Source organism: Cervus canadensis, chromosome 16, assembly GCF_019320065.1.
Source record: "Cervus canadensis isolate Bull #8, Minnesota chromosome 16, ASM1932006v1, whole genome shotgun sequence".
NCBI lineage: Eukaryota > Metazoa > Chordata > Mammalia > Artiodactyla > Cervidae > Cervus > Cervus canadensis.
Genome location: NC_057401.1, coordinates 35,810,404 through 35,833,981, shown reverse-complemented (window position 1 = coordinate 35,833,981; position 23,578 = coordinate 35,810,404). Strand labels below are relative to the sequence as shown.

General features: G+C 41.3%; 1 protein-coding gene across 2 annotated transcripts in view; it reads left to right on the top strand.

The window, feature by feature from the left end:
• The window catches only part of SLC1A3 (solute carrier family 1 member 3), a 79,256-nt gene that overhangs the window by 49,130 nt on the left and 6,548 nt on the right, over positions 1-23,578 (top strand). For both annotated transcript variants that reach the window (XM_043488511.1, XM_043488512.1), the window contains 3 exons: positions 14,808-15,012; positions 18,178-18,220; positions 21,262-21,554. In XM_043488511.1, the coding sequence (XP_043344446.1) occupies positions 14,808-15,012; positions 18,178-18,220; positions 21,262-21,554 (541 nt within the window). The remainder of the gene's footprint in view (positions 1-14,807; positions 15,013-18,177; positions 18,221-21,261; positions 21,555-23,578) is intronic.

The window sequence follows — 23,578 nt, the reverse complement described above, 5'->3', positions numbered from 1 at the left end:
GCTGTAGTCCATGGGGTCGCGAAGAGTCAGACATGACTGAGCAACTTCACTTTCTTTCACTTTTCACTTTTATGCATTGGAGAAGGAAATGGCAACCCACTCCAGTGTTCTTGCCTGGAGAATCCCAGGGATGGGGTCGCACAGAGTCGGACACGACTGAGGTGACTTAGCAGTAGCAGCATTGAGTGTAAGAGACATGCTGGGCATTGAACGCATATACTTGTTATTCCTTCTGCAAGGTCGCTATTCCCATTTTCAGATGAGGGAACTTGCCAAAGTGTCCCTGGCAGCAAGTGACTGAACCTGTGTTCAAACTCAGATCTCTTTGTAACAAAAGAGATGCCATGCAACCTCTCACGGGCTCTGGCCACTAGACTTGTACAAGGCTGATTGACAATGGTAAAGTGCATATGTTGCCTTAATTTTACTGCCTATATAAAGTCTTTTCTTCACATGAGCAAAATGTTTCCATGTTAAGGCAACAAATGCAGTTTAGCAGTATACACAACTTTTTATGTCACATGCGGTTGATCATTTGATTATTTGGTGAGAACTTGGAAACTCGAAGAAACAGCTCCTTGAGAATAGGAACTAGGCCTGGTTACAGTGACGAGTTTAGTAGATATTACATAAATAACTCATTTTTGTGTGGGTCGAGTACATTTGCTTAATTATTCTCACCTGCTCAATTTGCACTTTTTCACTCATTATCTGTACAACGAAAAAACTATTGGGTCCCTACTGTGATAGCCACTGGATGTATAGCAGTAAATACAGACCATCATGTATACTTAGAATTGAAGGACTGTAACTTAGAAAACCACCAGCTACTATGTATTGGTAGAAGGAGTAAAAGTGAAGATGAGTTAAAAGCACACATTTTTGAATAATAATGGACATTTTAATGATCAGTGTCATTAACATAATATATAACATCTGGGATTGTTTGCCAATGAATTATCCAGTGAACTTTTCTAAAGCCTAAAATAATTATTTTGCTATTTCTTTCTCACATGAGTAACTTATGTTTGTATTAATCCTTGTCCTATTTAAATCTCTACCCCATGATGTTACATTCCTGCTTAGTAGAGAAAGATATTTATCAATGTATAATTTTTTGGATTAATACTATTGATTCTTTTAGGAAAAGAGAATTATTTCCTAAAGTTACAAAGTCAAGCTTAATGTATTCTCACAAAGTATCCTGTAAGGATTCTTTGTGCTACAAAAATCTTTTTATGTTTTAAAATCAATCCCTTTCTATAATAACATTTGGCTGTGGAATTCCTGATACAATTTATTTTGGTTATTCTGAAAATTTCAGTCTTCTGTAATACCTTTGATAATAAAATAGCACCTAATGAAACAGTGGTATATACTTGAAACTGACTGAATGTTTAGGTCTAAGGAGTGTTTAAAGCTCCATGGCAACCTGGAAAGATATCTGGTAACATACTCTGATGGTGGTGATGGTGGTTTAATCACTAAGTTGTGTCCTACTCTTGGCAACCCCATGGACTGTAGTTCACCAGGCTCCACAGGTCCACCAGTCTGTCCACAGGATTTCCCAGACAAGAATACTGGGGTGGGTTGCCATTTCCTTCTCCAGAGGATCTTCCTGACCCAGGGATCAAACCCAGGTCTCCTGCATTGCAGGCAGATTCCTTACCAACTGAGCCACCAAGGAAACCTGGTGTACTTACAAAAAAGTATTCAAGTGTACTTAGGAAAAAAACCTTGTCCTATTCCGTTCTTTTAAATCAACAACTTAATGACCCAGAAGACACCTACACTGTGTTTTGAGATGATATAAGCCCCTGAAGAATAGCTTCTACCACATATGCCTCTAAGGATGATTCAAAATGACTTCAATAGGCTGCAATGCTGGATGGAAACCAACAAGATGAAGCTGAGCAGGGGATAAATGCACATTTCTGCTTTTAGATTCAAAAGGCAATTGCGCAATCACAGGATAGGGAGCAACTGAGCTTGGCAGCCGTTCATGTGACTAAAAGCTTAATGGGAACCAACAGTAGGATGTGGTGGCTCAAAAAGAATGAATATAGTCGTGTGCTTCCTCGGTAGAATTATGAATAGTTCACTGTACTCGGCAGTGGTCACACTGCCTCAGGAGTATTTGTTTAGCACTGAGCACATTCAGGAGCACCTTTTGACAAAGCGGAGTAGCTACTAAGATGGTGTTGAATCCAATCCCAGACACATTTATTGGACTCCTGTTTTGAGCAGGCGATGTGCTAACTGGTATGCAGAATAAAGATGTGAAGAAGACCTTGCCAGTCTCTAGCCTCAAGGAATTGAAAATATTAATGGACTGCCCGACAGGTACACACTTGACTGTAAAACAAAGTTTGACTCTGAAGCCAAGAAGCAATAAAGAGAGTGCTCTGAGAATTCAAGAGCTGGACCGGTGGGAGGATTTCCGCAGGAAATGAGGACAAGAGCAGAGGAAGCCATAAAAGCAAAGATGCAGAGACATGAAAACTCGAGGCATATCTAGGGACTACTCAGCAGTCTAGGTTGTCCGGAAGAATAGGGTAGCCCTTGTAGAAGATGAAGCTGAGAGATGAAGGTTTGGATCAGAGCATGAGGGTCCTGACTAGTAGACAGTTTTAGAAGGATTACAGGTTGGTGAACCTCTGAAAGGGCTTTCCAGGTGGTGCTAGTGGTAAAGAACCCATCTGTCAATGCAGGAGATGTAAGAGGATGTGGGTTTGGTCCCTGGGTCAGGAAGATCCCCTGGAGGAGGGCAGGACAACCCACTCTAGTGTTCATACCTGGAGAGTCCCCACAGACAGAGGAGCCTGGAGGTCTACAGTACATAGAGTCACAAAGAGTTGGACACAACTGAAGCGACTTAGTACACATGCACACATCAACCTCTGAAAAGAATGATATATGGAGATCGGTTGGAGAAATGATGTGTATTTAGTGTGCAGAAAAGAAGACCAAGGTCTCTGATAAATGTGGACCGGATTTGCTCTGTGTTCCTCCAGAAGCTAAAATTTATCTCAGGGGAAAAAGAGTTATAAAGAACCAGATTTCAGTTCTTTCTATGCACCAGTTTTTTAAAAAATCAAAGCTGGGACTTCCCTGGTGGTCCAGTGGTTAAGAATATGCCTTCTAACGCAGGGGATGTAGGTTCGTTACCTGGTTGGGGAACTAAGATCCCACATAACGCTGGGCAACTAAGCCCATGTGCCACAACTAGAGTGGTATTCCAAGGAGTCTTTCAGACCTAAAAAATATTTTTAAAAAACAAAAAAATTGCCATCATCATGGCTAGGATATGCACCATATATTTGTTCTGAGGCATCACATGCTGAATTTATTTAATCCTCCAAACAATCCCATGAATTAAATACTATTATTATCTCTCATTTACTGAGACACTGAGAGGCTGACCAGTCACCAGCTAATAAGTGAGGGAACCAGGATTCAAACCAAGCACACTCCCATTTTCTTCCAATAAACACCAACAAATTTCCTGGTTTTCCTCCTAATTCCATTCCAAATCACTCTGCTGGATAATTCTATGCATTTTACTTGTTCACATTAATATATTTTAAAGTCTTACTTGTTACTAAATACTAAATACATGAGGGTCTTAATGATCATGTCTTTGGCTAGATCACTGAGAAGGTCCTTAATGAAAGGTGAGTGAACACATGAATAAATGAGAAATTTTTAATTATAAAATCAATTCGTATAGCCACTTTCAAAAGAAGTAAGTTGCCCTTAACAGAACTTCATTACCTTACTGCCTTTTTCCATTATTTGTGATGGGACAGTCCTAATCATTTGAATTATTTAATAGTCATTTGAAATTGATGTTTTGTAGCTGCTTTTTTTTTAATCTTATTTATAAACCTTTTATGCCATATTCAGTTTTAACAGCAATATCCCAAGTTCATATTCTTTCTTTGCCATTTTGTGCTACCAGATTTCATTCAAATGTGCCCATCCACTCCTAAAGTCTGTTAAAGAAGAATATTACCAATCATGCAATATCAGTCTCAAATCAACCAAACGCCATTTCCACATCTTTTTGACAACTTTCTAGATCCCTGAAGTCTATTCAAGATAACTGAAGTCTGATGTCAGGGACTGCCCATAATTTTCCTTGGAGAATTTTTGGGAATTCCTAAATTATCCCTTGAAAAAAAAATCAAATTAGGAAACTGATGCTACAAAACTAAAGTAGAATTTGCAGAAACAACTCCCTTGTGTAGAAGGGGAAAAAGCTATAAAGTGTTGCGCCACTTCTAGTGGACTATTTCAGGAATGATTCAATTCCATTGTCGCCCTTGGCCCTGGGGGCAAAAATGCAGCTTTTCCTGTTCCAAGGAGGGACTGTTCTCTGACTTAACGTGTGAAGCAGAGATGAGGCAAGCCAACCAGTTCTAGAGTTTACAGTCTTTTTCACTCTGTGAAGTGATACTGCCTTATTGTTTGGGTCAGGTTGTTGGGAGCACAATCTCCCACCCCCTGGGTGCGACTATTCCTTTGTAGATTAGATAAGAACAATTGATGAACTTTTAAATGCTGAGAAAACTAATCAGAACTGGAAAGGGGGGTGGGTGTTGGCCACAGCCCAAGAAATATGCCGACTGAGATAAAAGCACCTTCTGAACTGTTTCTCCATCCCACACATCTCAGCTTTTAAGTCTCCATTTCTTTCGTCTCTTGTCTTTCTTATCTGTCATTCCCTCAACTCTCTTATCTCCACTATCTTTCTCTTCTCCTCAACCCCAACTTGATCCCCAAAGACTTAATTTTGAAAACTCTCTTAACTGGGCAAAACATGGACTTACATTTTTAAAAATGCATTCTTTTTTTGTAGTACATAAGACTCTACATTCTGGATTTAATTCAGAAAATACCTCAGGTGAGCATATGAATGAATGAAAGTTGCTAAGTCGTGTCCAACTCTTTGTGACCCCATGGACTATAGCCCGCCTGGCTCTTCTGTCCATGGAATTTTCCAGGCAAGAATACTGGAGTGGATTGCCATTCCCTTCTCCTGGGGATCTTCCTGACCCAGGGATCAAACCTGGATTTCCTGCATTGCAAGCAGAAGACATGCTTCCAGGTGAAGATATCTTACTCTCAATTCTCCCTTTTTTTTTTTTTTTTAAAGAAATATTTAAAATATCTTAATGTTAGTTTCAGGCAACAGATTCAACCTCAGTTCATTTCAGGTTGGGTTATGGTTCCAGATTCTTGATGGCAAGGAGTTGGAGGGGGGAGGCTGGACCTTGGGTCACACAGTCTGTATGAGTCTTTGGCCCCAGCGCTCTTTGCTGCTTCCCAGCCTCATTTCAAGGCCTGGAGTCATACTCCTGCTTCAACTGTTCTGGGAATCCAGGCCAGATGGATTTGGGGTTTAATGTCCATATGTTGCTTTCAGTTTCTCTGAGGCTTTCAATTCCTTTTTTTTTTTTTCCCTGTGAGGGACAGGCCTTCCCTGGGAAGAAAGAGCACCCCTTGAGTCTGACATGTTCTGCAGTCAACTTGTGACACCCTTTGATTAACTTGGGACGAGTCTGGCCCTGTACTGGAACTCAGTCCCATTCAGCATCCTGCCAGCTAGCAAACGTGCTGTCTCGATCACCATCTTCCTAAGAAAGTTGTACGATGCCCAGAACATAAAGGTCTTTTCCGTGGCAAGTTAGGCAACCCCAAGGAAAAAGGGCTGTTACGGAAATGGCCAACAACTCATCCGGTGGTTGGTTGTAAATCATTCTTTGGGGGAATAAAGGCAGAGGGGGCTGGAGCTCTGGCCCTCAAAGAACTTCCTCTCATTAAACCAGAGCAATTTGCTGCTCTCTGCGTGCTCTTTCTGCTGTGAGGGAAGTCACCTGCTTTCCTCATTCACATCAGTGCTCCTGGCAGGGTCTGGTTGAGGGTCCCCCGCCTAGGGGTGCCTCTTTCCACCCTGCAGAGGTCTCTTCTTAAAGCCAGACTCCACAGGTGTAACTCGGAGTCGATCTGATCAGCTCCTTGCCCCCACTGCCCAACTCTCACTTTTTCTCTTAGCTGTTCTTTTCTGTGGTCCTGGGTTTCCCAGTCTTGGCGAGAAGACAGTCATTCCTTTGTGCTCGGCTGCTACAATGAGGTAACCAAAGAAAGGGTCTTGGTCTGAGGCTGTCAGCTGTTACTAATCACTACTCCCCGGCTCATCATGGGTCCCACTCGCCTCTCCCTCTTGCTCTGCTTAGCACACATAAAGAAGATGAATGACTCCCTGGTTCCTCTTCAAAAAAGCATATTGTGCGGCACATTCCAATACCGTGAGCGAAGGATGGGCTAGTGTGTGGGGTGAATGGGTATCTAAATCACCTCTCCGTGGGCCTCGCGCCGGCAGCTGTGGCCTGTGAGACGTGAACGTCAGAGCTGGCCCTCTGAGAGTTTCCTGAGACCATGCTGAGAGAGAGAGAGAGAGTTGATGTGATGGGTTCCCGAGTTACTGGAACCATTTGTTGCAGGGCTGTGTTAGGCTGGGATATGCTGTGTTAGGCTGGGATGAGGCTATTGGATGGTTAAGACTAGTGCAGAGAAGGGCTTCCCTGGTGGCTCAGACGGCAAAGAATCTGCCTGCAATGAGACCTAGGTTCGATCCCTGGGTCGGGAAGATCCCCTGGAGAAGGGCATGGCAACCCACTCAAGTATTCTTGCGTGGAGGATCCTCATGGACAGAGGAGCCTGGCAGAGGCTATAGTCCACGGGGGTCACAAAGAGTGGCTAAGCACAGCACAGTGCAGAGAAGAGCGAAGCTTGACCATTCAGAGGGCCTTACCAGTTGTTACCCAAAAAGGAGGGCGCTCAGACGTGTCCGACTCTTCCACCCGCCATGAGTTGTAGCCTGCCAGGCTCCTCTGTCCATGGGATTCTCCAGGCAAGAAGACTGGAGTGGGGTGCCATTCCCTCCTCCAGGGGATCTTCCCAACCCAGGGATTGAAGCCACTTCTACATCTCCTGCAGGTAGATTCTTTACCGCTACGGCCACCTGGAAAGCCCTACCCAAAAGAAGGATTCTCCCCACCCAAAGGTTAATGAAAAGGACCCAGAAACTCTTGGATATGAGAGGTAGCAGAAGTTGAAGCTGGGCCTCCGTGTCCCCTCTCTGCTCCCTTCTGTGAAAGCTTATTTTCAAGGCTGTCTATAGCCAGAGAAAAGGAATTGTCTGCTCAGTCCTGCCACTGACAATCATGTCTGTTCCACTACTTTTCCTTTTTAACAATCTTGGAAAAGAATGTTTCCCTTTTACCTTTCCATGGCATTCTACTAGTGAACACCAGAGCTCAAAAAAAGACTTTTGTTGACAAGCCTTAAGAGTCAAATTAAAAAATCAACTTGGCTGACGAAGCTATATGCCAGTGATACATTTGTTAGGAAGCCTCTTTGTCCTTCTCAGGCAAAATAACCTCATAAAACTAAGTGGTGTTATAGGTGAATGAAATGCCAAGTTTTGTGATGCTGTGAACAGCCATAACGGGAAGGAAATATTGGCCAGGGGGAAAACCCTTGTGAGAATATTTGTGATTTAATTGACTGTGAATTCCACAAAATCATTCTCAGCTCTTTGTGGAAGATGGTTAACTCTCTTCACCAAGAATCACTGATTAAAGTAAAAGCCTTCTTGGCTCAAAATTCCATGAAGTATACCTTTTCTAAAAGTTTTCCCCTCATTACAGTGTCTGTAGAATTTCTGTTCAGATTAGTTGACCGGATTCCAGCGATCAGCACCATCATTTCCTTCATCTCCGTTAGAGATGGGGTGAGGTCTTGGGTGGAGTGGGTGGGCAGCCCCAGGGGAACAGATGCAAGGTGAGAGGGTGGGAAGACCGTAGCTCATGGCTCCTTTTTCAAGCCTCTACTCTCAACTGAATGTGGGTATATACTAGTGTTTGCAAACTTTTTTTTTTAACCAGAACCCGCAAATACCATATAAACATATTTTACGCTGTGACCTGGCCGCACACAGACATACACACGTGCTGCTGAAAAAAACTTCACAAAGCAGTATTTCCCTCTTACCCCACGTGATGCACTCCATCGTTTTCTATTCTATCCTGTTTCATTAATAGGATAAAAGATACTAGCTCATGACTAGTATTTGATTTCACGACTGGCATCTTAAGCACTTACTCGACCTCACCTCCTCTTCCATTCCCGTCTCTGTGTTGGGTTTTTCATTTACTTGCTCATTGTTCTGTTACTGTGTGACAGATAGGACTATAGCAATTACATAAGCTCATCTGCCAGAGTGAAGCCTGTTAAAGATGGCAAAGAATAAAGGAGTGAGGGAGGGAGAGGCTGGGTGAGAAGGAGGGGTCCTCCTGTGGTGAGGGGTAGCCGTGTGCCAGCCTCCTGCCCATCCTGCCCATCTCGGATTACCCCCCACCCCCATCTGGAGATAAAGCTCCAGGTGATGCTGGGTCCCTCCCCACAAGGTCTGTCTCTCCTTCTTCAAGGTAGAAGGAACCTCACTACTTAGGATTAAATATGGGGAAGAGGGGCTTCCGCAGTGGTTCAATGGTAAAGAACATGCCCATAATGCAGGAGACTTGCAAGAGAGTCAGGTTCAATCTTTGGATGAGGAAGAACCCCTGGAAAAGGAAATGGCAACCTGCTCCAGCCTGGGAAATCCCATGGACAGAGGAGCCTGGTGGGCTACAGTCCATGGGGTCGACAGCTGAGCAACCAAACAACAACGACAATATGATAAATGTGGGGACGAGCAATCAAAATTGGCAAGTCTAAATTTCAGAGTATTTTAAACACAAGCAGTTTTAGTGCTGGTCGTTCGAACAGTGGCCTAAGTGATATATTTTTTAAAAGTTTGTAGCCTTCTCCCAGCATAACAACAACAGGGATAAGAATGACTATTCAACATTCTATTGGGTGCCTTCCTGTGCAGGCACTGTTTGGGGCAAGGAGGCTACATCAATGAATACAACAGATTGTTCTGCTCTCCTGGCACTAAAATTCTAACAGAGAGCATCATATAATTTAGCATTTATCAAGAGCTTACTTTGTATAGATTCTTCATATAAGTTTTCCATAAGCTTGCAGTGTAGGTATTATCTTCTTGTCTAGGTGAAATGGAGACTTAGGTTAAATATTATTATTTGATTAATTAATAATAATAGCAGCTAACATAGCTTGAATGCTCACTATGTACCAAGCACTATGCTGAGTGCATCTTGTACAGAAGTCCCTTTAGAGCCATGAAAACCCTGTGAAGGAGCTTTCTTCATTCCCATGCTACAGATAAGGAAACTGAGGCTTGCACAGGTCGCAGGGCATCCCAGAGCTAGAAGTAGAATCCAGGTATTCTAACCTCAGAGCCTGAACTCTTAGTCACGGTGCCACAATTTTTTAAAAACAATGTGCTTCTGAAAATGCCTGAGATTGGCCTTAAGTAGTTTGAAATATCGACTCTTCGATTAAATTCTGAGGCTTTAACCAACTTTTTCATTGTGATGCAAAATTATGATACAATTTCTAACCTAACTAAGATTTGCCTTCTGTTCTAGAAACCCTAGAACTTATTTTTTTTTTTTTTTTTTTTTTAAAGAAGCTGGAAGAAAATGTTACAGTAGGAAAAAAAGTCACGTAATTTTAGAAGGAGATTTAAAGCAATTTGTTTCGTGTTCACGTCCACCCCCTCACACCTTTCCTCAGAGCTTTTTCTCCTGCTGTGTCTGCTGAGGGTCCAGGGTGCCCTTGCTCCAGTGATGGGCAGATGCTTTAGGACACAAGAGCTCCTTTTTCAGCCTGTAAATATGAAGTACATTGTATTTTTTAAGAGTTTCACTTTCTTATTGAAAAAAAATTACCTTTTATTTAAATGAATACAGTATATACTACCACTCATCCTTGACTTCCTTGTTATAAGTTTGCCCGTCTTAAAATTCTAGGGGGCTTGAGAACAGGCGGCTTTCATTAAATGAGCATCTGAGAAACCCACGGTAGAAAAGGAGTATATCTAAAATAAAATAAAAACTAAAAAATAAGTAAATAAAAATAAAATAAAAACTAAAACAGAGCAATATTCTTGAGTCAGCAGTTGCCACCCCCTCCCTTTTCCATTCTTTCTGGGCCTGATCCAGTGGCCCTGAAAGAACAATGAAACACCATGAGGGTCAGTAGAAAGAGCATTCATAGCAGAAGGCTTCTTCTTTAGATTTCACATTTCAAAGCCAGAAACAGGAATCACTGGAGGAATATACTGAGACCCATTAATGTATAAGACAGACTTTTAGCAGATGGGAGAATAAAATCCATGCAAAAAGTAGAGCCATAGGAACTTGACATTATTTATATGTTACCCTTTAATACTTGACTGAATACATATTTCATTTATCCAATAATTCATACCAAATATTATACCAGAAGAAATCTAATTTACAATAGACTTACAGAGTTCCATATACATATTTATTGAACACTCCCTCCCCATTCCCATCTTGCCCCCAAAACATGAATTTGATGCACTTTCTGTTGTGCTAAACTGATTACTTAAACACTATCTTCATAAATGAAGAAGTAAATGATTACTGAGCCATTTGCATTAAGAAACTCTCTTCTTCTCTCTTCAGAGTGACTGCTGCCTAAAATATTCAGGTGTTTGAAGCAAAGTCTAAATCTTTTGCATTCTAGAGAATGTCTTGTTCAGTCTTTTTTAGATGCTTAACTCATTGGTAAACATATAATAGGTTTGCAGACATGAATGATTAATTACTTTTTAAAAATTAATTTCTATTGGAGTATAGTTGACTTGATTACTTTGTTGATGACTGGTATTTGATGGGTTTATTTTTAGAAAAGAAGGCAAGATCTGTGTGCCCACAGTCGGCAAATATCCATGACCCTCTATGCTCCATTAGAACATGTTCTGGGCTCTTTTTCTAGGAATGATAAGGAATTTGAATGGATTGATCTGTTCTCTAGCTAGTCCTTCTGGTGACCAGTGTGGTCCACTTCCCCCCAAGGTGGGGGAATGTCAGAGTTTTCCACAGTTACCTCCCTGTATGCAATTTTCTTCTAGCCAGATGGCTCATTTCAACATTGAATTCAAAATAAAGTTAGGGAAAGCCTGTATGGATAAAAGCACATGAAATGTGGGTGACTCCTAGCTTGTCCATAAGGATTGAGGTATAGTAGAAAGGATACTCCCTTAGAGTGTGGGTTCAAATCCCGCCATTACTGTTTACTAGCTCTGCAACACTGGGCAAGTCACTTAACTTCTCTGGTCTCTTGTCCCTATACCTTTAAAATGGTATCAACAATATCTGCAGCATACAGTTGTCATGAAATTAGATGAATATGTGCCACTGGTGAGAGGAAGACTTTGGTGAGTGATTTAGTGGATCAGCACAAAAGTTAACTCAAAATATACAAAACGTATAAACTTACAAACATGTCATTGTAATTGGAGCAACTACAGCAGAACTGTTATTAATAGGCAATATAGTATTTCTTTGGGTTCAAGAGGATCTCAATTCCAATGACAGATTGTTTTCATAATAAAGATGTCAGGATGTCTTGAATGGGATTGGTTCAGCTAAGCCCAGATCAGATGAAGAAAAGGGACCAGTTAAGATCATTATCTTTACTACTTGCCCTGGAATGTGTTTCTCACATACGTATTTAGATGAACACATAGTTGTCATAACATACTCCCACGAGTACCTGCATACCCAAGTGACCTCGTTTGCCCTTACCCCAGAGCTCTTTTCCTCCATATATTTTCAAATGACGAGGCTCAATGCAGACTTCCCCCTTCTCAAACATTTAGAGCACTTCCTGCCAGAGTTCTCTTTTCTACCAAGTGATTTAGTGCTTTACTCTTGTGCCCAGACACTCTGACATTTGTGTGCTGCGCTTTGTCTGGAATTTCGGGAGGCTGGAGAAAGGAGATGGCCCCAGAGTTGGGGCGAGAGACAGGAAGAATGGCAGCCTGCTCGTGTGGAGTTTTGCCTTCCAGAGCTTTTCCTCTATTTCCTTTGCTCCTTTAGCATCGAGACTGTTCGCTTGCAGACCCAGTGTGACAGATTGTCCCCATCCATCCTACCCTTGCCCTGATGACGGTGTGTGGCTTTGCTCCTAGCAGTCCCTTTAGTTTGACAGACCTACTCAGAGAAAAGGGGAGAGGTTAGAGTTGGAAGGAGGAGGGGAGGGGGCTCGGGGGTACCCAGAGCAGAAGTCAGCAAGCAGCCCCTCATGGGACACCAGACCCTTTTAGAAGAAGCACCTCCACGGAGATTTGGTTAATAAAGATACCCGCACACACCCCTGCCTTTTCTAAAACGTTAGCAGTTGCTGCTTTATCCTCTTTCACAGGATCAGGGTCAATATGCAGAGGTTGGTGAGGCCTCTCATTTGACCATCGATTCTCCTTCTGGGCTCATTGCTAAAATAAATGCTTCAATGTTTGTCTTCATCTGTTTCACAATTGGAAAGTATGGAGTAAATACTCATTGGTTTCCTTTTTTTATTAACTTTATTTAAAAAAAAGAAGGGAAAAAAAAAAAACACACCTATAAACTTTGTTTCCTAGAGCCGATGGCCCTATAGCTGTGAATTCCGGAATCACATTCCCCAGCCCTCCCCCGCGGTGGGAGGGAGGGAGAGTTAAGCCTCCCCTTTGTCTGCCACGTTGGTTTCCAGTGCTGTGCCTTGACCACTTAGCGCTCTCTCTGAATAGCTATAGGTCGGGAGTAGTGGGCAGGAGCGGCAGAGAAGAGTTGGCGTGAGAACGGAACAGCACCACAGAATAGAAGGCGAGAGGGAAAGAAAGCATCTCGGAGGAAGAGAATACTGCCGCCTGGTACCCCTAGCAGAGATATCCGGCCTTTTGTGCCCACACCACTCGCCCGCCGAAGAATTGCAGGCTTCAGTGGTGACGAGCTCAGGCAATGATGGGAGAGAGTGGGCCCCTTCTGGGAGAAATGATTTCAAGCACAGGAAAGTCAAGATATTCTAAGACGTCATAGGAGACCTGCGGATGAACCTGGGGGGATGGGACCACGTGGACTGAGAACAGATTAGCCCATTTCTAATGATGGTAAAGTGTTGAAGTGGCGCCACCCCCACAAGTGGGTATTAACCCTAGGTTTCAAGAAACCTAGGGCAAGGATAAAAGAAGCTAACTTCAGTGCCTTAAAACCAAAATTGGCTTACTCGTTTGTGGGAGCTGTAGCTGGTTTTCTCAGGGGCAGAAAGTACACTAAATTCAGTTACATAAGATCTGAGTTCAAGTTCCCACTTCATTTTACTTGGTACTAACTAAGAACTGAGAAAGTTACTTAATTGCTTTTTAATCTGCCTTATAGATTGTTGTTAAAAATAAGCAAGTAGTAAGTGCTTATTATGAAAATTATGAATGATTTGATTCAAATACACATGAAATTATAAATTGGAGATCTTGGCTTCAATTCCCATATAAGCTCACTACCATTGTATCAAGGTTTGGGGGCAAACCCAGTCAGTTTTCTGGCATTCATGGACATTATCTTTTTCCAATATACTTTACCTTACTCTAAACACATTGATATAAACAGAATCACTACCTGCATATTGAACCACTGTTAGAGTCTGATACTGATCACTGAGCTACAGTAACTTTTAATGTACAGTAATACAGTAAACTTTTAATATATTTATAAAATTATGACTTTGCCTAATAAATTAAATAGTTTGATTAATTATGATTGGATGATGCTATAATTGGATCTTAGTGTTTTAGGAAGTTTGGGGAGGAGAAAGAAAAAAGAGAAATGAGGAAATGGTTAATGAAACAGAAGAGCCCATATTATGATTAAGAAAATTTAATCTTTTGAGAGTTTTGGATTATTTCCAATTTTTTTCCATCTCAAGAGGCACGGAGATGTGCTCCATTTGCTAGAACAGTTAGGGAAACATTCACCATCATGCCTCCTCTCTCACAGAGGACCATGCCTTGCCTGAGGTAGACTTTGAAGATGTCCTGAAAAAGAGGGGAAGAATGTTTTCACGTGAGATAAGGTATGCCAGGCCTGTGGGACAAGGTGGAGGAAGGCAGAGAGCAAAAATGAGAAGAACCCCACCAAAATTACTGTTTTTAAAAACTGCTGATGAGATAAAATGAAACAACAGAGAAGCTATTTGAGAACTTTGGCCTACTATAAATGTAAATTGAGGATAACTCAGTAAGCGATTAGAATAATAGCTTAAATTTTACATTAAAAATCCAAAAAATCTTACAAGTGCATACATAAAATAATCATTCTTATAAAAGAATTTAATGGTAGTTACTCTGTGTGAGCCTGCAGAGTGCTCAAAACTTGAGATATGCTTAGATTATCCTGCCAGAAATCTTTTTTAAGGTATCTCTTCATACACACACACACACATACACACACACACACATACACACACACACACACACAATACTCACTAATTCACACTCACAGCTTCCCCAACTAGTAACAACCTAGGAAAGAATTTGATTGCCCCTTCAAACCATCAGAGAGTCATGTGAAATCAACTCTCGGGGCAGAAAATGGGTGATCACGTGTTAGCTGACACAGCTGGTGCCTAGCCATTCTGTGGCTTTTTCCCTTCACCTTTTGTGATGCCCTGATTTGATTTGGTGCCAAGTTCTTGTAACATGTATAAAATCCCATTGCCGGGTGGGAGAGGGTTGGGGAGTGAAAAAGGAAATGCTCTTCCCATTACCTTCCACTGGACAATTCCATGAACCGATTTCCTGAAAATCTCCTTCTGTTTGCCTTCCCTAGGAATGGCGGCCCTAGATAGTAAGGCGTCAGGAAAGATGGGGATGCGAGCTGTAGTCTATTACATGACTACGACCATCATTGCCGTGGTGATTGGCATAATCATTGTTATCATCATCCATCCTGGGAAGGGCACAAAGGAAAACATGCACAGAGAAGGCAAAATTGTACAGGTGACAGCTGCAGACGCCTTCCTGGACTTGATCAGGTACGTCCTTGCAAGCCCATCCTTTTGGGTATATTTTGGCCACCTCTCCTCTTTTGGGGGGAGCTGATCAAACCCTAGAAGAGGTATCCAACTGAACCAATCCTGCTGGGCTTGAAATGAAGATCACATCTAACAGAAATGGAAGTAAGGATCCATTTTCTGATCTCATGTGAAAGAGATAAAAAGAGCAAGGAAAAGATAAAGATTTAGGAGCCCTGCTTTTAGGATTCAGAACTGAGCACTCATTCCTCTTAACTATGCAGCTCATCAGAATATTAATATCAATAGTTCTTTTGTGTGTATGATTTTTTACTGAAGTATATTGCTATGCAATTACATAAGTTACAGATGTACAACATAGAAATTCAAATTTTTTATGGGTTATACTCCACTTATGAAATATTGGCTTTATTCCCTGTGCTGTACAATATATCCTTGTAGCTTAATTTATACCTAGTAGTTTGTACTGCTTACTCTTCTACCCTTATATTGCCCTTTCCCCCTTCCCTCTCCCCACTGATAACCATAGTTCTCTGTATCTGTGAGTGTGCTTTTTTTGTTATACTCACTAGTTTGCTGTGCTTCTTAGATTCCATGTATATAAGTGATAATAATATAGTATTTGTCTCTTTCTGACTTATACCACTTAGCATAATGCCTTTCAATAATTCTTGACCTACTTTTCTCAAGTCTTACTCTTTGAGGCTATTTTTTTCCCCCAAATATAGTCTGTTCATTGGACTCTTCTAATTTGGAACTTGTGATCTGTATCACCATCTATTATACACAACAATTTATTTCCAGAAGGGACCTTAGAGGTCATCTGATCTCACCTGTCCTAAGATTTTCCTTTTGTACTATCTATGAAGAAAGGATTTGGCAAATCAATAATAAAAGATTAAAGGATGACTTCTTTAGCATTGTTTTTATATACAAACCATACAGTGATTACAAATTAGTTTTATCTATTACTTGAAACAGACCCAATGATATAGTCTGTTTTACACAGAACTGAGAAGTAAGCCCAAATTTGATCCTGGCACCTCCCTGCCTGCTTTCTATCCACATTTGCTTTTGCATGGGTCAGGTCCTGGAGGGAAGCATGTTGCAGGCTCAAAAGGATCACTGAACAGGGCGTGCAAAGGTGCGGGCAGGGTTAAGGGAACCTACAAGTGATGGTGAGACACTCGGGGACTATCAGCAATAGGAAATTGTTTTGTTACCACCTGTTGCTTTGAAGTCAGGAAGGGAGCTATTCCTAGAACTCAGGATGAGCTGTAGCCTTGGGATAGGCCACCAAGGACAGGGGCTGGAGCTCTGATTTGGAGGAAGGGAGCTATTGCTCAACCTGCCAAGAGAGAGAGCTGGAAGAACCTATACATCCACGTCTCTCTCCCACTGCTCTCTGCAATCTGTCAGCACCTCCCACTGGACAAACCCAACAGGAAGCCAGAAGGCAAAGGGGCAGCCTTGCAGGCACAGAGCAGGATGGAGGGTAGATGGAGAAGGGCAAGTGGAAGATACCCTAGCACAGACCTCGAGTTGTCCCACCTGCTCAGCAGTCCAGCCAGCAGCCCATCCAGGCTGTCTTCCCAAACCTAGCTCTTTCCTCCTTACTTCCCAATCGACCTACTTGCAGAGTGGCTGGCTTGCCAGTCCTAGATGTCTACTCTAGGATTCCCCCACTGACCATTTGAAAGCAGCTCCTCCTAGCAACTCAGTCTCCCATAACATCTCAAGGAATGGGTCCAGTAGGTTCATGAGTGAGTTGGGCAACAAAGGACCTCTTTAGCAGCACCTCTCAATACCTACCACGAGTGACTTTGTAGCATCTATGTGTAAGCACTATACAGCCCCCTCTTGAAAGCCTTTTCCAGGGAGTTAATGGCAATTATCTGAAGGTAATAAGCCATTCTGTTTCAGTTCATACCAAGTTGGCACCTGATGACAGTGATTTTATTTAGTTCCTACTAAATTAATTAAAGTTAATTTAAAGTTAATTAAAGCTTTTCATCATTTATTTTCAGGGATTTTACCTCCAGGTAGTTTGGATTGGGAGTATTTTATTATATTCTCTTTATGTATAATTTCTACTCCTTGTTTAAAGAGTTGGGATCTTGTTATTCTCTGGTGCTTTTCTGCCCCTCCTTGCCCCAGTGACAAGTATAAGACTCACCTGTCCTCCCCCATACACCTGGTTTGAGCATTTATCTTGGAATCTCCTAAACATTTACCTCAGGGTTCATAGAAACAGACCCAGAGAGCATAGATGGGAAGAACAAAGAAACAGGATGGTCTAGGCAGTAAGAAGAGACAAGAGTTTATAGCCTTAACATATGATCGATGACTTACAGTTGCTGGAATCTCAGACTCTGACCAGCTGCCCACGTCCTGTCTCCTCCACAGGCTTCCATCTTGGAGCCCTGGTGATAGTTAAACACATCTCCTCTCTAACAGATGAGTAGAATGGGACCTGCATGGATGCCACGAGTCACCCAAGGTCACACAGCTGGTTAGAAATTCCCCAGTGAGAATGCTGACTCTTATTCCTTCCCCATCACGAGCACAGACACTGGTCTGAGGAAATGACAAATCCTGCCACCTGGGCCCCAGCTTCAAGTTCTGTGAGCCATCTCCCTGTTGGTTACCAAAGGGCTAGAAGCTCTAACCATTCAGAGTCGTTATCTCATCCCCCAGCGTTCTTTGGGAGGACTTTGTGAAGAAGAAAATTCCACAAATTCTGAATCAAATGACATTTGATTCAGAACATTTGGTCCCTAAATACCCAGCGTGATACTGAAATGACCCCTATTGAATGACCCCTATTGACCCCCCAGTCAACCAGAATGTTTATGCTAAAAGGCATTTCCATTTTCACTTGGGTTCTTCTTGGCAGCAAGGTTTGATGTCTGAATTTTAAAAATTCATTTGTCTGACAAAAGGACGGATGAATTGAATTTGGGTCTTAAACTGAAAAATATGAACTACATGGACCACACTTAGGGATGACCTATGTCCCATTTCAAAACTATCTACCAAAATCTTTCTCTTTTTCCATTTGCTGCTTAGTTGGATGCAATCTTTACCTTACACACAATGAAAAGGTATTTAAGGAACTAATTTATTATTTGGAAAAATTTCAAGTGATCATTATTTTCTTTGCAGGAATATGTTCCCTCCAAATCTGGTAGAAGCTTGCTTTAAACAGGTAAATACTCTACAGCCATGAATTCCCCCTTGAAATTCCTCTTTGGCAAACACAGTGTGGCTGTCTTTTTAATTGAATTTACTTTTTTTTCCTGTTTCCCTGCAATAAGAAACACTTCCTTTGCCAACTAGATGGAAAGCACTAGAGTTTTCTGGGGAATTGGGAGGGGAGGGAGGGGTCTTCCCTTGTATTGAAGGCTTATTAGTTTCCAGACACTATATGTCTTGCATACAAATGGCTCATTAAGTCTCTGTTAATTGTTAAGAAGGCTAATCAGGAGACTTTCTCCCTTCCTCCCTGTCCCATACACAAAAGCTCACCAAGCACACAAACTCCAGTATAAGATATATTTACAACTTGCTTCAAAGATTAGGGAGATTATTCAAGTTTCTGGGTTTGATTTTAAAAGTCAGTGGGTTGTGTTTTTTAAAAGTCTGTTAAGGGCCTTATGGATTCTAAAGGAGGAACCATGTCAGAAAGGATAGCCACCATCACGTATTGAATGTCTGCTCAGTGCCAAGCACTAATGTTATATTTGCTCCCCACATAAATATGTTGAGTATGATTGTCTTCATTTCATTATTGAGGCAACTCTTCTATGATCATTCAGAGGGGTCATGTAACAGGCATACGATTTCACAAGTAGTAAATGCCAGACCCAGAATTCAAACCTATTGTGCTGATTCCAAATTCTGTCATCTTTCTGCTTCTACATTCTGTTCCCTTTCCTGGAAAGTGGTATCCAAGCTGATGCGACACTTCCCAGGAGGCCGTAGTGAGCTCCAGTTCCTTTTCGCACCAAATCCAAGCAACCCTTGGCTCTCTGTGTTGAACACACAAATACATTTTACTATTAGAGGATAAAATGAGTAAAGCTCATTCTAACCTCAATTGAATAAAAAAAAAAAAGCTTTGTTACCCAAAATATTAAGAGGGAAACAATTAGACATTATAGTTGTTAAATAGTAGTTCCCAAACATTTCCCCAGATGGTGTCACTTTACCCTAACCCTTGTGCTTGGGATCTGTAAAATAAACAAAACCAAACCCTGACCTCATGGAAGACCAAGTTTTCCATTCTTCACTTTTTTCCCCTTTTAAAATTTGTATTGACCATTTTTAATAGTCAAGTTTGCACTAACTGCAAAATTCAAACAGAATTCTTTCTTTAAAAAAAAAAAAAAGGCTGACAAGCCAAAATCTAACTCTTTTTATTCAAAACAACTGTAACCATAAATAATAATCCCCTTTCAATCCATCCAGCCAACCCCAGCACCATGGGGCTGATTCTTCCAGTTAGTCAGCTGGCACTGGACAAATTAAAAAACGTTGATTTCTAGCAGCACTAGGAAAAGTGCTGACTCACGCAGATTTATTGTGTTCAATATTTGGTTTTGGATAGCACTTACACGATTTTAAAGGAGAAGCAAATGTATCTTCCCAGATCTATTTGTCTTAAATCAGAATGCAAGTGAGGTTGCAATTTCTGTGTAGGCTGCAAACTGTGTCTTAGGGGAAAGAGTTGGAGGTGTAGGAAAAGCTAGTTGGATTGAAAATTCACCCTAGACAGTCTAAAATTGGGGTGCACTAAAATGCATAAGCACCCCAGTTGAACAGAGATTTGACTGAAATAGGAGACAGAAGGGGGCCAGTTTCTTTGTTAAAATTACACTGCAATGCCACTGATTGTTTAGGGCTATGTCTGCAGTATTGACAGCTAGCCATGTCCTTGTTTGGAAATTATAGTTTCCCACTGGACAAAAAAAGTCTCCCATACTTTACCAATACTCTTAGTAAAGTGATGGCCAAGCATTCCATGTACAGCTGTGCTTTCTTCCCCTAGACTCTAGATCCAGTCAACATCCATAGATGCTGAAAGTATCCATAGAAACTTTCTTTGGTGCTTCAGTACCATCAACGTGAAGGCCAGAAATTCTGTTCTTATTAAAATCATAAAGACATGGGCTTGTTTCAAATGGCCACAGTAATACACTCAGCATCTTCTGTCTGGGGCATCTATGCAGAAATTTTGGTATAAAGACCATCTCCCTTTTTTTCTTTTAAGATTTATTTATTTATTTATGGTTTCCTGGATCTTCATTGCTGCTCACAAGCTTTCTCTAGTTGCAGCGAGCAGGAACTACTTTCTGGTTGCAACACGCAGGCTCAGTAGTTGTGGCACACTGGCTTATTTGCCCCACAGCATGTGACATCCTCCTGGACCAGAGATTGAACCTATGTTCCCTGCATTGGCAGGGGGATTCCTAATCACTGGGCAAACAGGGAAGCCTCACGATCATTTCCTGAGTAAGAGGAGAAACTCCTCTATAGACTTGAGAAGTGGGTTGTCATCCTCACCAATCAAGCACCTCTTCTTAAGAACTGATACAATCAGGAATACCTGGAGGAATGTTGTTTGGGGAGATTAGAATTTTTAATTCTCACCAAAATCTCCAACTAAGTCTAGTCCCAGAAGAGCTTTATATGTGAATACCATTAGCCAACATTAAAATCTGTTTTAATTTACCAGATGATCTCATATATTCTGTTTAATTTGATCATTACAACAACCTGTGAGGAAGAGCCAGCCCAGTGACCCCTGTTTTGCTATGGATATGACCAAAGGGAGGTTAGGTGATTTGCCAATGATCCCATAACATGAACCCGTAGAGGATACAAGGATCATTGTGAATATCTTTTAATTTTTAAAACACCTATCACAGTCATTTTATTAGGGTTTCAGAAACATGCATATGTTTACTCTAACATCCTCAATCTCTTTCCTGTTATGATTTGCTGTATATTTAAGTGTGTGTGTGTGTGTGTGTGTGTGTGTGTGTGTGTGTGTGTGTGTCTGTACTGAGGAAGTAGTAGAGGTTTGTCACAGATTAGATAGATGAAAGATACAGATGGACAGATATATTCTATAACACAGTTCTCTGAATTCAGGATAATGTATGTCATTACAGAAAATGCAAGCAGAAAGTACAAAGAAGAAAAGAAAAATCGTCTTTCATCACTGTTGTGTCTTTTCTTTTTAAGTTTAAAACCAACTATGAGAAGAGGAGCTTTAAAGTGCCCATCCAGCCCAATGAAACACTCGTGGGCGCTGTGATAAACAATGTGTCAGAGGCCATGGAGACTCTGACGAGGATCACAGAAGAGTTAGTCCCAGTCCCGGGGTCTGTGAATGGGGTCAATGCCCTGGGACTAGTTGTCTTCTCCATGTGCTTCGGATTTGTGATTGGAAACATGAAGGAGCAGGGCCAGGCCCTGCGAGAGTTCTTTGATTCTCTCAACGAAGCCATCATGAGACTGGTAGCAGTGATCATGTGGTATGTATTTCCATTTGCTCTGTATGCTCTATAGAAGATGCTTATTGCCATCAACTTGTGTTCTGTTCTGAGGAAGATGCCACCAGGCAGGATGGCCAATTGCAAAGATTTCATCCGGGTAAGCATTAGAAAATCAGTGACTTTCTGGGCTGGTAGTAGCCTTGAACATATCTGTGAACCTCTCTTCATTAGTTTGCTTCCTTGGTTTTGAAAGGCGTCAGCTCCTTTACTCCAGTGCTGATGGCATCCCATTGCTCACTCCTCTTTTATAACTAATTAACTATTCATTCAATACGTATTTTTTTATTATCTCCTGTATACCAAGCATTTAATGCCAGGCACTATGGATATAGCACTGAGGAAAACAGACAAGGATGTCCTAGATCTTACTTTTTTTTTTATTCTTTTCCATTATAGTTTATTATAAGATATTGCATATAGTTTCTTGAGCTATAAAGTGGGACTTTGGATCTTATATTCTTAAACAAATCAACCATATGCTTGAGTCATAAGCGCTATGGAGAAAAAATAAAACATGAGATTTTATTTTATATAATATCATGTGGTATAATAAAAAAAAATAACTGAGGAGGAGGCTTAAAATTTGCCTTGGTTGGGATAGAAAGGCCTCTGAAGAGATGGATGACATTTTTTGCTGAGATCTGAGACCAGGAGAAGCTAGGTATACAAAGTAGTGAGAATCACATTCCCAGGAGAGGGAAAAGCAGAGGCCCCTGAACCATCAGAAAAAGTGAGCTTTCCTCTCCTCCACTTCAGTCCTAAGAAGGAAGTGTAAATGGCCTTCTGCAGCTAGTGTGAGAGACTCATGGGAAGTGTTATAGAAAGCCAAGCCACAATTTATAAGAAAACTTCCTTCAAAGAAAGTTGAGAGCAGGAGACAAAGGAAAAGACTAAATCCACAGAGGAACACTGACCTTGGAAAAGTAAACTCTCCCCAGCAGGGAAGAACCCAGTGATTGGTTTAAACCTCCTGTGAGGGTTGCTTTTCTTTTATCCTTTATTTTTAATCCAGACTCCCTCTTGGCACCTGAGGCAGGAAGGCATCCATTTCTAAGAAAAGCACTCACCAACATGATTAAAAATATCCTTGGTCTTTATTGCCACCGAAGCCCAGAGAATCCATTTTTCAGGAGTTTGTACAAGATGGATATGAAGTCGGAAACACAAAGATGATCAGAGTGCGGTCTCCACAGGCGTCCCTGTTGAAATGCTGGGGGCCCTCTTTGGAAACCTTGGCAGGACTGAAAGTGGACATTTATCTTCATATTATTAAAATGCCTCTACCTTTCACCTCTTTTATGAAAGAAGTCTATTCAAGGCTGCTGAATGAACCTCACATGTAGCTTTTCTAGCTGTACATTTTGCCTGCACATTCAACATTGAGTTATTACATTTCTGAAAACAGGTACTCTTATACTTTCCTGGCCTGTGTTTTTAAAGGGCTTTTAAAAGAACCATTGTATTTTTCAATGTGAAAGAAGTCCTCCACAGTTCCCAACAGACCCTTCTCCTGAAGGGTGATCGACTTCTCTGTTTATGGTAATGGGAGTTGGGTTGTAGTTTACAGCATACTTCAGACAAAGAGAGTTGAAAGCCAGGCAGCACAGCCTTGATTCAATGTATACAATCCATTTCATGTCTCCGATGTTAATTCTTGCTCAGATGTAGAGCAAGGTCTAGAAGAAGGAATGCAAATAGCAGTAGCAGCCTGTGGATAATAATTGCTTAAGTAGAGCACTTATAACCTGATTGTGGAAGTACATACATGCATGTTATTAGCTTTGATAGCTGTGAATTTATTTTATGATTGCCTTCTACTCATCGCAAATGGTGTTAGTTTTTCATTTGCACTGTAACATATAATTTCCTCTTATAGTACATTTATTTAAGTAAAAAAAATTAATACTAAGTATGTAATATTGTAACAAGGTTGTAATATAGGAAAAACCAATAAAAGTGGTCCTTGATAAAGAGAGTTGACTGCAAATCTAAAACGCTGAAAT